The sequence below is a fragment of the Triturus cristatus genome, chromosome 4_1 (assembly GCF_964204655.1).
Source record: "Triturus cristatus chromosome 4_1, aTriCri1.1, whole genome shotgun sequence".
Lineage (NCBI taxonomy): Eukaryota > Metazoa > Chordata > Amphibia > Caudata > Salamandridae > Triturus > Triturus cristatus.
In genome coordinates this window covers 284190201-284207202 of record NC_140585.1, presented here as the reverse complement: position 1 = coordinate 284207202, position 17002 = coordinate 284190201, and the positions used below count along the sequence as shown (strand labels likewise).

The 17002-nt window shown below is 45.5% G+C and overlaps 1 protein-coding gene across 2 annotated transcripts in view; it reads right to left on the bottom strand.

Annotated features, from left to right (window-relative positions):
* The window catches only part of LOC146854283 (zinc finger CCCH-type antiviral protein 1-like), a 201564-nt gene that overhangs the window by 91566 nt on the left and 92996 nt on the right, over nt 1-17002 (bottom strand). For both annotated transcript variants that reach the window (XR_014981197.1, XM_085652064.1), the window contains exon 4: nt 2924-3200. Coding sequence is in view for 1 of the 2 variants with exons in the window: in XM_085652064.1 (XP_085508190.1) it covers nt 2924-3200 (277 nt within the window). In the remaining variant the exon portion in view is untranslated. The remainder of the gene's footprint in view (nt 1-2923; nt 3201-17002) is intronic.

The window sequence follows — 17002 nt, the reverse complement described above, 5'->3', positions numbered from 1 at the left end:
TGTTGATCGCGGCAAAGTGTTTCATAAGAAGCAACAATTTAGTCAGCTAGGCAGGTTCCAGCTGAAGATACATGAAGATGGTTCATGCAAGTTCTTGAATCTCAATTTACAGGTTGGCAAAACATCAGCAGGAGACTACATGGAGCCATGCACATAAGTATTTGGTAATCAGCATGGATTCATTTATTCTGACATATAGATGCCACATATAGGGGCCGATTCCGATCTTGTTCGGAAAGCAAACCGAATGACTCGGGTCCGGAATCCTTTCCGTGCGGCTCGGGGGGAATCCGACCGAACAAGTACAGTGCATTTGAATGCATCCGAATACGATTCAGTTGGACTCTCATTGACTTCAATGGGAGCCTGTGTTCCAAACGCGTACACGGGCTCACATTGACAAAAGGGGTGGTTGGGGATAATCGTGCTCCCTGGGGTGCCTGCCACACTCTGCATGGTTTGCAAGTGGGGGACCCATGGGTACCCCCACAGGCCCAATTTGGAGGGCCCCAGGTTAAAGGGGCCTGCTACGGGCCCCCAAAGACGCCTTTTCGATCCGGGCAAACTGAATCGGAAAGGCTGTCCGAATCGTACATCGTACTTGCTCGCTTGGAAACCAAGCCCATAGAGATGGACAAATCTGCTCCGGAAAGGCTTGATTGCTCCGAATGCCTTTCAGAACCGATTCAGTCAGCGCTAAGGGTTTCCAGGCATCGTACTTGGTCGTTCGGAATTGAGAATGATTCGGTCGGAAGCAAGAGCTCCGATCCGGATTCGATTCGGAGCCCTTCCGACCAAGATCGGAATTGACGCCATAGTGTTTTTGCATGGCCATCAAAAAATGAAACCTGGGTGGATGGGGCTAAATCCTGGCAGTGAGGTAAAACCGGGGATAGCTGCACCAGCCTCATTAGTAACTCCACTAAGAGGGTGAGAGCACGACGGGAGGACGGGCCAGATTGCCTTGCAGGCAGGCATAGGGGTCAATAGTTTTATTGGCATGCTGTCAATCTAGGGCGTTCACTGTACAATAATTGCATTCTGGGATTTGTGCTCCTTGGTTAATTTGCAAGAAACTGGAACATGGCAATGATTTGTGTGAGCTAGGACCATTAGAAGTAGGTTTATCATAAATGCAGCGTGATGAAAATGAACGGGTATCTCAGCATCATGTCAATATGGTTGTTTAGTTTTGTCATCCGCAAGCAGGGTGCAGAAAAGATTTTTGGTTCAGAAAGTAGAAAGCAAGGACTTGTCGAGGTCAGGAAAGACCTTGAACGGCATGGAGGGTAATACAAGTGATAGGGAGGAGTTAATTGTAGATTTGATTTCACGAGTGAGAGTTTAATAACAAACGGAGGCCTGAGTGAAAGTGAATAAAACTCTTTATGTAGTGCTCATTGCATACACAATAGTTTTGATAAGTGCTGACAACTTCGTCCTTTGCCCCTATTTATTTTTCCCCTATCTCATTGTTTTTCCTACCGGATTGTGATTGCCCCCTCCACCTTCCCATTAAAAACAAGTACAAAGCAAGGTAGTTGGAAAAGCTTTCTCTCTCAGTATCTGTTGGTACCGAAGATAAATGTAAGCAGGCAGTGACTCAAGGCACGTTATACATTTTGGTGCCACAAACATTTGGCGCAGACTGTGTTTTTTCAGTAATAGAAGAAATGAATTAGAAGTGATTAGAAGCATTTGGATTGAGGTTGCAATCTTGGACACCCAAAATATATCTTTAGCTGTTTTCTTTTGTCAATTTAAGTTCCTTTTGCAATAACAATAATATAAGTGATTGTGTATTGGAAACAAGGAAAAACACAATTCCTTAAATTTTTGTGGCACCGAAATGTATTCATTCAGCAACCATTGATATTAATAATGTGTGAAACATTGGAAAAAACGAACTGCAATTTACTAAATACACAAAGAGAAAACAAAATCTACTTATAAATGCTCAAAAGTGCAATTTTAAAGGAAATGGGAGTTAAGCTTGGTTGGTAAATATACAAAGGAATATTTTAAATTTAAAAATGACTAAAAGAGTGAAGGTGCCTTTGTATTACAGCCTTTGTGTCTCCAAAATACCTTTGTAGCAAGAAAACCCACCTAGTTGGAATCTTTGCACGCTCTTTCACAAAGCAGGTGGCACCTGGCAATAGAACCAGAACACAAGGTTTTCCTAATCTTTGGGCCACAAGTACAAAGCATTTTTATGCTCCAAAATGTAGGGTTTTCGCGATTCAGTAGGAATCGCAATTAGGAAATCCCAATTTTAGATCTTTGTACATGTGGCCCATTGCTTGATGTTAAATTTCTGGACACACCACTTCGTCCCTCAATAAAGGGAGACAGTCCCCCTTCTTCAGATCAGGGCAGTATTATCAACCTCTTACTATGTATTAAAATGGGTCCTAGGTCTCACAGGTCACTGCACCTAAGGCCAAAGCCGACTGCTAATGAAGCTAATTATTGAACACTTATCAAGCAAATAAGGCACAGCATGTCCACTTAAGAAGGACGCTGAGACTACCCATGAAAAGACAGAGACAAGCTCGCCAACTCATAGGCTTCTTGCACCATAGAACTAACTAATTAGTATAAGGAAGTGTATTGAAAGGAAATTGCCCTGAGAGCTCGCACTTGTCCAGTTGCTAACCAAAGCAGTAACTTTCAAAACATGATAACATCTTCATACTAAAGTTGAAAAGAGCTTAAACTTTTAGATACCAAGCCATTTTCATATTTTCCAGCGGTTTGTGACCAAACTAAATTATATTTAATTTATTTAGTTGAATCAAATCTCTCTGCTTCCTCAAAAAGTATTTGTTATAGCGAATGACTTTTTAGAAGCTAGTCGGAACAGATATAAGTTGGAGTCAAAGGATATTTGTTATGAATTATATTGTTTCTTCATTGATACCTTTGTTTCCCTTTGGCCGCTCATCCTTCCAAGGTTCCTTTCGTGCCTCGTTGCACTGGTGGATGCGCAGGATCTGGATGTTGTTGGTCATCTCCTCACTGAGCCCTCGTCCTTTCATCACCTCCATGGTAATGTCGTCCAGCAAGTTGTGCGATCGATTGCACTTGAAGTAGCGACACTGTCCCTTGGCAAAGTGTTGGCAGACATGCAGCCTGCGGCATTCCTCTCCCTTGGGGCAGGGTGTGTCATTCTTGCCCCCCTTGTAATCATAACATACCTTGATTGGAGGAAAATATATACCATTTTGGAAAAGTTATAAAATTGGTTTTGTGCTTTGGCTAGACAGAGATAAAAAATTAAAAACTAGGAAGTGACATTTTCTACAGTCTACCCATTTCTGTCATTAGTTATGTATTTTTTAATGTTTTTCAAGTATGAATACCCAAGAGAGAGGAGGAACACTTAGAAGATTGTAGAACTAGCAAGAATAGAGGAATGCGAGTCCATGTTTTTTGGCCAGGGCAGAAGATGGCAAGGATGAATAGCAGAGTCGGAATAAAAGGGGCAAGGGCATTTTGATTAGCAAGCATCATAAGTTGTTATGGGGGTGCATGCATATTAAGAGGATGATGAGGAGCATTACACAACAAACAGACGGCATAAAAGAGATTGATACAGTTGTCTCTATGGTTCATTTGATGTTGGGATTTAATAGTAGTATAGAAGTGTTCGATGACTTCCACCTGAAGAGTGGTGCAGTGATTTAGGGCCTGGTTTAGAATATAGCAGTCTTCAATCTGTCTGTAAGGGTGGCAGAGGGCATTAAGTCTCCACTAACAACTCTTCTAAGCCCACTCATTAAACTATTATTACACAAAACTCATTATAAAATGTACTACTTATTAAATAATCAAAAAAATATGAATCCATGAATTCATCACAAAATGGTCAAGCAATAAACTGAAAAAACAACAAGCAATAATGGATCAACAAGAAATGTCAACATGATATTTACAGGCAGAACATTCTTCTGGGGCTAAAATGAAAATGTAAAGTTCAGATGTTTAAAAGCAGAAATGCAGCAAAAGTAGAAGTGATGAGGAATACAGAAACATCACCTAAACAAACATGGGCAATGCAAATATGTCTCACCTGCAAAAGATTATTGCTGATCTATTGGCTTTGCCATGCTTGTTTGCATGCTTGTCGTCCGACCAACATCGTTGCAGGAAAGGGACCGACCGACAAGGAGTCGGTTAGGACTCACCTAATTAAGATGTGACCGCCAGCACAGCGGTCGGAAACATACCCATTACAATTGAGGCATGTGCTGGAGGTCGTAAAAAGGCCGTGGCACATTCCGCAATGCTAAAGGGTATGTTTACAAACATCCATGCAGCTTGTGGCAGACGGCAAGTGGTGCCTGCCTCATGATACATGAATGTTTGGGGGAGGCCGCAGAGGGACGGGGGCCTTGCTATGGGCACCTAAAGTCCGTTTCCGACAGCCTTTCAATAATAATAATAATAACCTTGAATTTGTAAAGCGCACAGCTACGTCCAAAGTGGTTTCCCGGCGCTGGGGGTCCTCGGGAAGATCAAGCGAGCTATTGCCCAGAGTCACATGGTGCTGGGCTGACCTGCCACTGGCGCCGGGGATCAAACCGTGAACCCCGTGGTCCGAGTCAGGCACCCTGGCCGCTGCACCACACCTGTTCCACCTCTTCCTTAATGACGGTCGGACCGCCATTGAAAGGCAGCCTGAAAGGGAAATCTTAATCCCTACGGCTGTGCCTGAGCAGACACAGCCCAATTGTAGGAGATTACTTTCCTATCGACAGAATTGTCAGTCGGTCCCTCTGCATGCTGCCTCTGACCGACATGCATCTTAATGTGGCAGTCGGACCACAGCACTAGATGTCAGTCTAGATGTTGATCAGACCACAATTGACATGCCGTCGGTTGTGGTACGACCGACATCATAATGATGGCCTTTATTTTTAATTTACCATTCTAAATTGGCCAACAGACAGAGCATGGAGCGGGCTGTAACAAGAACTGAGATAGGGGATCTGTTAGCAAATCTGGGGCCAGATGTGTGATGCTTTTGTGACTCTTAAATGGGTTGCAAATGAGAAAAGGAAAGTATGAAATGTATCAAACTGGTTTTCAGTTCCATTCGCAAAAATAATATTGTGAAATGAACCTTAGCGACTCAAGATTTTTGCGAATTAAAATAGCGATTGCCTACTTTTGATTTCCAAAGTGCGTTTCCTAAATGGTATGCATTAAACGTTCACATATTGCGAATGGGAGCACATTTTCTGAGCTAGAGTGACTTTATTCCAACAGGCTAAGAAGAAGATTTACGATTAGTATAGGCTGAGAAGCACTGTTATTTTGGATATAATTTCTGATATAGACCCAGTGTTGTCTAGGGCACACGCAGAAGTGTGTCTATCCTCACTCATGTACATGTACTGTGCTGCCTTCACATAAATATTTTGCTTTGCTTTTCAGAAACATCTTTTAATGTCTCCCTCTTAACTTGGTAGGAGTTGGTCTGTCAATATTTGTCTCCGACTTGTGCCATTCTTTTTCAGTAGCCTGACTTCAAATACGCTTACATCTTATCACACAAGATCCAGACACACTACTGTGGCTGGAAGCCTCCTTGCTTTCTACAGCAGGGCTTGCCTGATTAGTGGAATGGGTTTGTATAGTTAGCGGCAATTCCAGAGATGATGTGACCTTCCCAGACCATTATCTACAACCATGCTACAGTGTGCCATTAACTGTTCAATATGTATGGTTTTTCCGCTAAGCATCCCCATAGCAGTGACCAATTTATCCACATTCTTACCATAGTTTTACATCCTGCAAACTCCATGGTGATATCTTTTATTCTGTTGCTGAAACACCTCGCGAACTGCCCCGTTAAATGAGTTAATGGCCTCAGTTAAATGATCAATGCTTTCAATAATGGAAACAATCCTTCATCCGTGTTTCTGCCATTCATATTTATAGTGTGCAATTGTTTATTTTGTACATCCAACACTTATTTTCAATCTGTACAAATTGCTCTCTTGAGGGTGTTGCACCGTGTGTTAGAGTAGTCTGTGCTCTTAATGGTATTAATCTTTGCCTTCTAAGTCTTTGGATGTAGGAAGCTGTGGTGCACCATGGAGGCGGCAGTACTAGTGTGGAGGATCTTGTTGTTTGTCTTCCTAAAGGCCCTCTTCTTTCACAAACTATAACAGGCCTTGCATTGCCTGCGGGTGGGCGAAGACTACTGACGGCACTACTCCGATCCTCTACCTCATCCTGATTATCTTTCTCATGGACCTCTGATACGTGTACCTCAATCTCGGTAGTGAAAGGACATAAGAAAAATATATATTTCATTGCACGGTGCTTATCTGCCTTATAGATAAAAACAGAATCTGTGTGTAATGTATGTTTCTACTTTGAAAGCCATCACATTTTTTACATTAGTAAATAGTTGATCAAGACAATTTTTTTTTAAAGCATAGATGCAGTTTTGTATTTTCCTTTGATATTGGAAAGTTAAAAAAATGTATAACAAAAAAGCTGACATTAATTAAGAATGGACTGCAAATCAAATAATGCATTTCACCATTCAAATAAAAAGATTTCATGAATTGTTCTCACTTTATTTTTTTTAATTTGTAGAAATTAATTAAATGTGTTACATTTATAATAAAGAAAATATTATTTTGAACACAACGTAGTGTATGGTTTTTACTTTTCAAAAATGGTGGCTAAGGAGGTTCAGAAATGTCAATTGAAGTTAGTCCTGATACAGCCTCTATTGTGAAATCATTCTCAATTGCCTCATCCAAAGGTTTGGCTGGTGGCTGTGTGGATAGACCCCTCCTGTTCTGGCAGCTTCCTTACTCTGACTTGCAAATCTCTCTTTAGTGCTGGAGAAAAGGTCCTACCAACTTTTTCTAATTTCAGAAAAACTGTGTGTGATTACACCCTCTGCCATAATGCACTCTTGAATTCTGCTCCAGATTCTATTTTTTGGTGTCATCTTGATCTGCGAGAGAAGCTTTTTCAAAAAGCTGTTCATTGTTGACCACACAGTCCTCTAAAAGAATGTCTATTTCTTCTTCTGACTCTGTCTGCTTCCTTTTCCTTCCTGACTCCTCGCGCTGGCCTTCCACACTTGCCATTCTTGTCGACTGCTGTAGATGGTATGCCCAGTATTTGTTTCCTGGCAGCTCCTGTGCTTTTTATTGTGATTGAAACAATGTAGCTCCAGATTCTGATGTCATCACTGTGCGACAGTCACATTTTATGAACATGAGTTAATTACTTTTTGTTATTCAGTATTTTAGGAAATGACTGTTAAGAATTCGATATTTAGAACACTGTCTTAAATTGTGCATTTCATTTTCCGAATCGTAAAATGAGAGTTCTTAAATATTGCAATTTAAGATTCAGTAAATTACACATTAGTACATCTGACCCTAAAAGTCACAAGGGGCACAATAATAATACTGTAATATTTTATATATTTACATAGCACTAATTTCTGCTAGGAAGGACTGTCCGTTTCCAAGCTCTCCAAGATGAGCGGGAGCACATATACACCCTTAGGGGGAGAAAGAGCAGAAGATGGAGGGGAGAATTAACAGGCTGGAGAAAAGAGGAAGAAATCGAGCAGTTGTTGTGACCAATTAAAAAATGTTTTAAGTGCAAATGAAGCAGTGCTTGTGGTGATTCCTTGAACTTGAGTTCTCTTAGGGAGGTGTGACAGAGCCAGCAAATACCTTCCTCGAGAAGTCGGTGTCCTTTATACACTGGGTGTGTAGGGATACAAATATCCAAACATACAGATCTTTCCTTTCAAACTTTTGACTGTCTCATATTGTTTTTTCAGAAGAAATTGAGGCAGAAGGGTTGTTTAAAAGTAGATGAGCGTGAATACTTGTCAGGGCCTCACTGCCGTTTGAGGTTGATTCCACCACTGTTGATGAAAGGGGGCGATTTGCGGCTGTGGCGGGGAGGTGGGAGGGCAGGACGCTGGTCCTGGTCTCTGTGTATGTCCCTCCTGCGCTGCAGCCCTCCACATTTGAGGACCTGGGGAGGGCTCTGCTGGATCTTCCAGAAGGGATGTTGGTGGCGATTTCAATGCGGTTGGCTCCGGATTGCTTGATAGACACCCGCCTAGGAGCACTGGGGGGGCGCAGAAATGGCTTACAGATTTCGTGGATACTCTTGATCTGGTTGACTGTTGGAGACTGCTGCATCCCACTCAGCGGCAATACACCTTTCACTCAGGGGCGCACGGCAGTCTCTCCAGAATTGATTATGTACTTACTTTGGCTGCACACGCCTCCTTTGTGTCTGAGGCTAGGCACATGGCTAGGGGTATTTCGGACCATTCGCCGGTGTGGATCTGTATGGATGTTGGTCGAGAGGTGGGGGGTAGGGTGGCCCCGATTAACCCCTGGTATCTCCGTGACCCTAGGACTCGTAGCGCTGTGCTGAAGGCGGTCGATCGCTACTTCCAGGAAAACCTAGGCTCGGTCGCGTCTGCGGTGTCCTTGTGGGAAGCGTTTAAAACTGTGCTGAGGGGAGAGGCCCTATCCTTGATAACGGCGGCCAAGCGTCGGAGGGATGCGGAGGTCGTACAGCTTGAGGCGGAGATAGCGGCTCTAGAGTTGGCCTTGGAGGGGGAGGTTCTGGCAACAACGCTGCACAAATTGAGCCTTAAGCAGTCGGAGTATAAGGCCCTGGTGACGGACGCGGCCAAAGCCCTGAGTAGGGAGCAGCAGGGGCGACTGTACGATGTTGGGGACAAGGCCGGGAAATTAATAGCGTGGCTGGATAAAAAAGAGCGGGTTAATCGTGTTGTGCCAGAACTTGTTACAGAGGGTGGCGTTAGTGTTACTGAGCCGGATGGCATAGTCCAGTGCTTCGCGGATTATTTCCGTACGGTCTACACCTCGGTGTTGGACAGGCCGGTTGAGGACTCGTGTGAACTTCTGCGCGATCTGGCTCTGCCTTGCCTCTCTGATATAGACAGGGACGACTTGGATGGTGACATCACAGCTGACGAAGTCGCGGTTGCTATCCGTTCACTGCGCCCGGGCAAGGCCTCGGGCTCGAACGGTCTGCCAATTGAGTTCTATAAACTCCGTCCGGACAAGATTGCTCCGCATCTGCGAGCTATGTTTGTGGAGGCGCGGGAAATGGGATGCCTTCCCTTTGACCAACGTCTGGCGACAATTGTGGTCATACACAAAGACGGCAAGCCCAGAAATAAATGCAGCTCCTATAGGCCGATTTTGCTACTTAATGCCGAGCCGAAAATCCTTGCTAAAATACTGGCCAACCGCTTGATTAGGGTGATTGGGGACCTGATTCACCCGGACCAATCCGGTTTCATCCCGCATCGTAACACTGCGCTGAACCTTAGGCGCATCCACGGCGTGCTTGCACGGACGGGGACGCTGCAGGAGTCGACCGTTGTGGCCGCACTTGACGCCACGATGGCCTTTGACACGGTAGAGTGGGCATATCTGTGGGCTGCACTTGCAAAATTCGGCTTTGGGCCTGGCTTTGTTGGCTGGGTGAGATTACTATATGAAGGACCCTTGGCCAAAGTCGCGGTCAACGGTAGGGCGTCCTGCCCGTTCGAGCTGGGGAGGGGCACCAGGCAGGGTTGTCCCCTGTCGCCGTTGTTGTTTGCTCTTGCCCTTGAACCGCTGGCGGCATGGATAAGATGGCACCCGGACATAAGGGGGATCCGATGGTCACCAGATCATGAGGACCGCATCTCTGTTTATGCCGACGACATTTTGCTATACCTCACCTCCCCTAGGAAGTCTCTTATAGTAGTCTGTGACGTTTTGGCCTCTTTTGGTAGGAACTCGGGTCTCACCATTAACTGGGGTAAGTCGTACCTGTACGCCCTGTGTGGAGACGTCCCTGTTCTCCCGCGGAATTGTTCGATCCAGATCGCCCGGGATGGCTTTTTGTATCTAGGGATCTATATCTCCGCCGATCCGATTGTTCGGTATGAGAGAAACCTGCTCCCTCCATTGACGCGCTTGCGGCGGGATGTGGCGGGTTGGTGGCGGCTGCCGCTTTCCCTCCTGGGCCGGGCAGCGCTGTTCAAAATGATGTCTCTTCCCCGCTTTCTTTATGCCCTGCAGAATACTCTGGAGCTGGTCCCGGCCAGCTATTTTCGGGAGGTTGAGAGCCTCCAGCGCTCGCTGCTGTGGGAGGGCCGACCGCATATAGCTATTGCAAAACTGACCCCTCCGTGGTACGATGGGGGTATCGCGCTTCCTGACATCAGGCGATACTACTGGGCCACCCAGTTAAGTGCTATCAACCACGGCGTCTACGGACCGGCGCTGAGCCCCGGCTTTGCTATGGACCGATGGTTGCTGCGCGGGGGTAATTACTTTAGAGCACTCTACTCCAGGTCGATGGATGGGTCCCTCACGGGACCGACCAAGACGGCGGTACACGTGTGGAAGGCTGTTACGAACTCGTTGGGTTGGAAGGATAGGTTTACCCGCGCCACTCCGTTGTTTGATTCCGATGTGTTGGGGAAACTTTGGCACACGAAGGGGTTTGAGAAATGGGACCTGATTGGGATTTCCAGAGTGGGGGATCTTCTGGTTAAGGGACGAGTGAAATCGTTTGATGAGCTACAGACGGAGTACGATCTGGAGGCTACGGAATATTTCCGGTACGCACACGTGCGCCACGCTCTGCGGTCCGTCCTCGTCGAGGGGGAGGCTGTGCCCGAGTCCTCTCCTTTGGAGGATCGGATTCTGGATGGCCATATGCCGGAGAGTACAATCTCCTTAATCTATAAGAAGCTTGTTAACGTCCGGACCGACCTCCTCCTCGGGGTGCGTGATCAGTGGACTAGGGACGGTCTTGAACTGGATGATGAGGACTGGCAGTATGCCATTTCCTCTCCTAAGGAGGTCGCGATCCCGGCACGGCTAAGGCTAGTGCAGCTTAAGATACTTCATAGAGTCTATGTCACGGGCCCCCGACTGATTCATATGGGTTTCTCCGAGGATGGTTTGTGTAAGAGGGGCTGCGGGATGGTGGGCACCTTCTTACATATCATATGGGAATGTGGTGTGATTGCGGAGTTCTGGAAGCGAATTCATGTAGTGATGCAGGAGATCACGGGCTTTGCACTGTTGCCAGAGGCACGGCGCTGTCTTTTGAATGTCTGGGGTCCTACTGACTATGATGCTGCGCAGACTCAATGGGTGACCCTGGGAAATATGGTGGCGAAGCGGGATATTGCGCGACTGTGGGGTTCTCAGAGACCTCCCGCTGTGGAAGCATGGATGGAAAATATGGACTGGAGCATGTTTAGGGAGAAGACGGCGTACTGTGCCTGGGGGCGGCCTAAGAAATGGCATAAGATATGGGGGCGATGGAACCAGTATAGGGGGGATATATGTCTGCCCCCGGCCACTGAACCGTTGGAGGAGCACCTTTCCCCCTAGCCTTACTTCCAACTTGGGATTACTATGAGGATATTATGTTAGATTGCTAGTGCCTCTGCTTCTCCCTCATCCGCCCGACCGGTGGTTTTGTTCTGTGTTTGAGAATGGGGCTGCGCTCCCACCGGGAACTTGCACGTGTTTATTGTGTACACTGCCTTGCTTGTGTTATTTATTTTAGGTTGTTCTAAAAAAGGAACCTTTGTCTTTTCCTGCACCAGAGCTATGGACACTTCCATGTGTTGTCCTTACTTGGCTGCCGAACCTCCGGGATGTCGGCTGAATAGCTGTGTTCCAGACTGACATAAATAAAGGTTTATAAAAAAATTTTAAAAAAAAGTAGATGAGCATTAGCAGCCATGTCAACTGTGTCCATTTTAGGTAATACACATTGCCCCTTTGATACTGATCTCTTTTATACACCTCAACACATGGTCGCCTTCTTAGTTGTTAACCCTGATTTTTCTTATGTGATCAAAAATATTCTTACATGCTTATTTGAGACAAGTTGATATGTAAAGAAAATGCTACGTACCAGTATGCATCTGTTGAGTTGCGCTGTAAAGCTGCAGAATATCATACTTTGCATAGATCGCCATCTGGTGTTGGGCTCGGATGCTTGCACCTTGTTGTTGTATTGGAAGAAATCTTTTGTGGTCACGAGTTAGGTGACTCCTTCCTTGGAAATGATGGAGTTTGTAAGAAACAGAAAAGATGTCCATGTGAATGTATCTAAGTAAGATAACACTGGAACAGATACAGGGCCCGGGGAGGTAGGTGGCAGTATGATATTCTGCAGCTCTACATGCCAAGAACAGATGCATACTGGTAAGTAGCATTTTCCGTTCCAGGCATATGAGCTGCAGAATTCATACTTTTGCATAGACTGTAAAGCAATGTCTCCCTTAGCGGTGGTCACCTGTATCTGTTGCAGTGGTTTGGAAAAGTGTCTTAAAAACAGCCTGGCCTACAGAAGCCTGGTGCTTCGCCTGCAAGTCTACACAATAGTGTTTGGTGCTTGGTGAAGGTGTGTGTGGTAGACCATGTCGCTGCCTTACAAATGTCTTCTAGGGGAATGTTCCTTAAGAATGCCATGGAAGCCCCTAGTTTGCGAGTTCAGTGCGCTCTAAGGGGAATTGTTAATGTGCGTTTAGCCTTCTGGTAGCATATTTGAATATATATTTGACTATCCACCTGGCAATTCCAGCTTTGGAGATGGGGTTTCTTTTATGTGGCGGAGAAAAAGCTACAAACAGTTGGTTTGTCTTTCTAAAATGTTTAGTCCTATCAATGCAATAAAGTATAGCTCTTTTGACGTTTAGTGTGTGAAGAGCTCTCTCTGCTACGGAATCTGGGTTTTGGAAAAACCAGTGCTTAATTGGTGCCGGAGCTTTCCGTTGCTTAGCACCGGCACTTATTTCTTAGGGCCAGGTCTACCTATTACAGTGCATGCGACAAAAACATATGATTAGTAGTGTGAGTTAACGATCTTCTACCCGCACATGGAGCACCAAAAACAGCTGGTGAGATGACATGACATCCTTGCCTCAGCTCAGCATAAGTAAATCATGGTAGTGCGAGTGCCCTACGGCCGCTACCAATCAAGGCTACATTCCTGCTTTATGAGGAATTGTTAGCCCGGGACTCGTCCTCCCTCCTTGACCTTGAATTGGAAGTGTTTCCTCCAGTGTCGGACTGACCAATGCAGATTAAGGTCCCGACTTTTCGCCCGCCCCACCATACTGCGCAGCTGCAGACATTCAACAAGGAAGCTAGCAGGGTGATGCGCAGAACCAGGCCTATAATTGAAAAAAACAAAAGGCAGTGAGTAATTAATAACTATTTCATGCTTGTTTCGTAAAATGTGCTACTGTCTGGTACTTTAATGGTTGAGGTACACCGTACGTCACATGCTAGGAAAAGTGCAACCACCGTGCACTGGGCCGATCATACTCTGGGCTCCTTTGCAAATTCCAATGCAGATGACGAACTGCTGCTGAACAATCCTGATTGCTGGGGCAGCGTGTACAGTGCAATGCTCCGAAGTTGCCAGAAGGTCATAGCCTTGCCCTGCTTTTACTTAATTTATTTTAACCCCTGTCTGTGAGCATGGCATGACATCGGACGGAGTGGGGAGAACAGAGTGGCAAGCAAGGCGCTGGCAGGGAGAGAACGCTAGCAGGCCAGTGGGCAATACTCAGAGGGAGCAGGCCCAGGACTGCCCTGCAGCGAGGAGCCCTGAAGTCAGGCCCGGTGACAAAGGGGGCTCCATGCGGAAAGAAGGGGGCTCGAGGACATCGGGGGGAGGGACTGGTTAAGAGAACGGGAAACAGGGTGTGGGCAGTTCCGAGGTAAAGCCGGGGAAGACAATGGTTGATATTTGGAAATGCTAACAGGTAAGAAGGGACCCTAGCAATCGGTAATGCAGGTGGAAATGAATGTCTGGCACTGCACTGGTAGTAGAGGGCTGAAGTGTAGTGGGCGGTAATGGTAAAGACAAAGGGAAACGGACGTGGGCACTTCCGAGATAAAGGGCTGCAATGCACTGGGAAGTACTGGCGCTAGATTACAGGGGCTTGGGTGTAGTGGGGAATAAATGCAGACACGAGAACTGCCTGCCAGCCAGTGAGGGGCGAGGGCAGCAGGGTAGTTTTAAAATACTGGTGGTAGATCGAAGGGGTGGCAAGGCGAGGGAGGTGCGAGCATTTTGTGCCCCCAGGTGGATATAAAGTGGCCAGATGAAGGCACGCTGGTCAGTGTATGTGAAATGCGGGGGTTTCTGGGAGTGATGCCTTCTCTGTGGACAGCGAGGGCCTGATGGTTGCAGAGAACACCTTCTTTTCTGATTAACCACTTTCTGTCCAGCCCTCTGTGCTGTATCTCCTTCTCAGACTATTTAACATGCCTCAATTCAATTGGAAGTCTGGATGAAAGCCACAGACTGCCCTCTTTTTCATTGGCAGCCCATGGCAATCCCTTCACTGTGCCCCCTTCCATGGCAGTCTGTATGAAAGCCATAGATTGCCCTCTTTTTCATTGGCAGCCCATGACAATCCCTTCACTGTGCCCCCTTCCATGGCAGTCTGTATGAATGCCACAGACTGCCCTCTTTTTCATTGGCAGCCATCAACATTCCCTTCACTGTGCCCCCTTCCATTGGCAGTCTGTGCCAAAACTCCACAGTGCCCCATTTGTTTTCAACATTGATATTTGTGCGTTCCGAATACAGAAGCCCCTCTCCTAATGTCTTTTCTTATGGAACAAAAGCAAACGAGGAAGGTTCACCAGTAAAAAAAAGTCCAAATCCAAGCAGGTGTCCTTTAGTTTTTCCTTTTTATTTTCTTCTAGTATAGAAAGATAAGAACCAGCCAACGCGTTTCGTTCCACAACGGAACTTCTTCAAGGCTGAAAACAGGCAACATAACCACATATAAATGACAAAACAACATGTAAAAGCTACAAATACAACAAAGATATTACTTGATGCATGATGATACTACAATCAAAAAACCAACACACATATAAATCACAAAACATGATACATACATATAATATCAAAAAGAGTTAAGAAAAATATTTGAAAGAGACATATATGCCACATATCTAAAAAGGGCACACAAACGTGCTGTAAACATACTCCAAGCTAATATTATATACACGTGTCCCATCTCATTTCAGATCCCATAAAGTATGTGTATTTATACACCTGTGTTTCATTAATTTTGGGCAAGGTCAGCTTTTTAAGAGGTAGCAGATCTGTAATCACATTTATATGAGAAATTCATAGGGGAAACGACAAAAGGATGAGGGTTTGGAAATCCTAAGTATAACCAGGCACTCACCAAAATTCGTGTCTATGTAGCAATGGAGGATGAAATGCAATGTAACACGATCCCATTTGCATAAAAACGACGATCTGGGGTGTATGCAAAAAAAAAATATATATATATATATATATATATATATATCCAGCTCACTTTCCGTCTCGCCCCTTCACTCGCGGTCAGGTGCTCTCAGCGCGGTGACGGATACCGCGCACAGTCAAAGCTCCAGGTACAAAAGCACCAGCACTCACGGGAACAGTGTCCAAGTTTATTCACAGGACTAACTTACAGCAAAACGCGTTTCGGCTATCGCCTTCGTCAATTGCCAGAGGCGTCGGCTTTCAATGGACATAAATACTTCACTTGTAACATAGACATCAACATAGGACTTACTTCAGTCCAAATTGGCAGCCATTATTAAACGTGCAAACATTGTGCTTATTTACAATGCAATTCTTGCCCTGAATGGGCTTTCATACTAATTTACATTACCCCCTGAATGGGTTTTAACCTGCCGTATGTTAAGAAACAATTTAAGTAATACATTATAACAGAGAGCAGATACCACATGCATATACATTTCAGCTATAGGTGGACAGCCAGCTCTTCCCCACTATTCAGGCCAAGTGGCATTTTGGTCTGAATGTCAATAATGTATCTGGATTCGAGTCTTCTTAGTTGTAACTGTCTGTCGCCCCCTCTAACATTTAGTGGTACATGGTCCAAACAAAAGAAACTCAACAGATCCCTGTTGCTCTGATGAAAAGATTCAAAGTGTCTTGCCACTGGATACGACACATCTTTATTATTGATGGCCCTCATGTGTTCTAAAATGCGTACCTTAGTTGGGTGAATAGTGCTCCCTATGTAGCGTAAGCCACAAGGGCAAACCAGACAGTAAACAGTGAAACTAGTGTTGCAATTCATTAGCTTATTGATCTTTTTGGGATGTTGTAGACCTGGAACTTTGTAGTGAGTGGTCTTCCTGCTATTTCTACAAGCCCTGCATTTGAGACACGGATAAAATCCTGTTATTTTCCCAAAAGTTGATGTTGTCCTCTCTTTACTACAATGGCTCTGTACTAGGTCATCACGTAGCGTTCTCGCTCTCCTGAATGTCAACAATGGTGCTTTAGGCATATCTCTACCTATAACCGGATCAGTTTCCAGGATGTGCCAATTCTTTCTAAATATCTTCCTGATGACCTGGGTATCTTCAGAATAATCTATAATTATCCTGAATTTGTTGTCACTCTCTTTCACTGGTCTAGTGATGTGATCCTCATCTTTGATCAAGTCAAATCTAGATGTCAGGATCTTACCGGAAGGGATTCTGCAGGAGCGCCACCGAGTCCCCACGCTGCTGTTGCTAGATGCAGAGGCTAATTCCCAACCGTCCCTTCTCACACCGTGTGGCTATCAAACCCTAGAACACACGGGTAAGAAGGGAAAGAGGGGAGACAAAACAAGGAAAGGAGGGTAGCATCCAGAGAACTGCCTTCTTTCTCATCACTGTGGTCCTTAGAGAGCGGAAGTCTGAAAAAGGCACAAAGAACATATAATAATAGAGGGAAGTGATGTGAAGGTACCTAAAAGCCCCCTCCCACCTGTCCTTGCTAACCAGCAGGAGGTTCGCCTACCTAGCGGTGGAACTGGAATGGTTGTGAAGGGAATCCTAAGAAGTTCACCGGAACTGCCCCTGGTACTATGTGAGACACACCTTTTGTTTGGATGTACAGA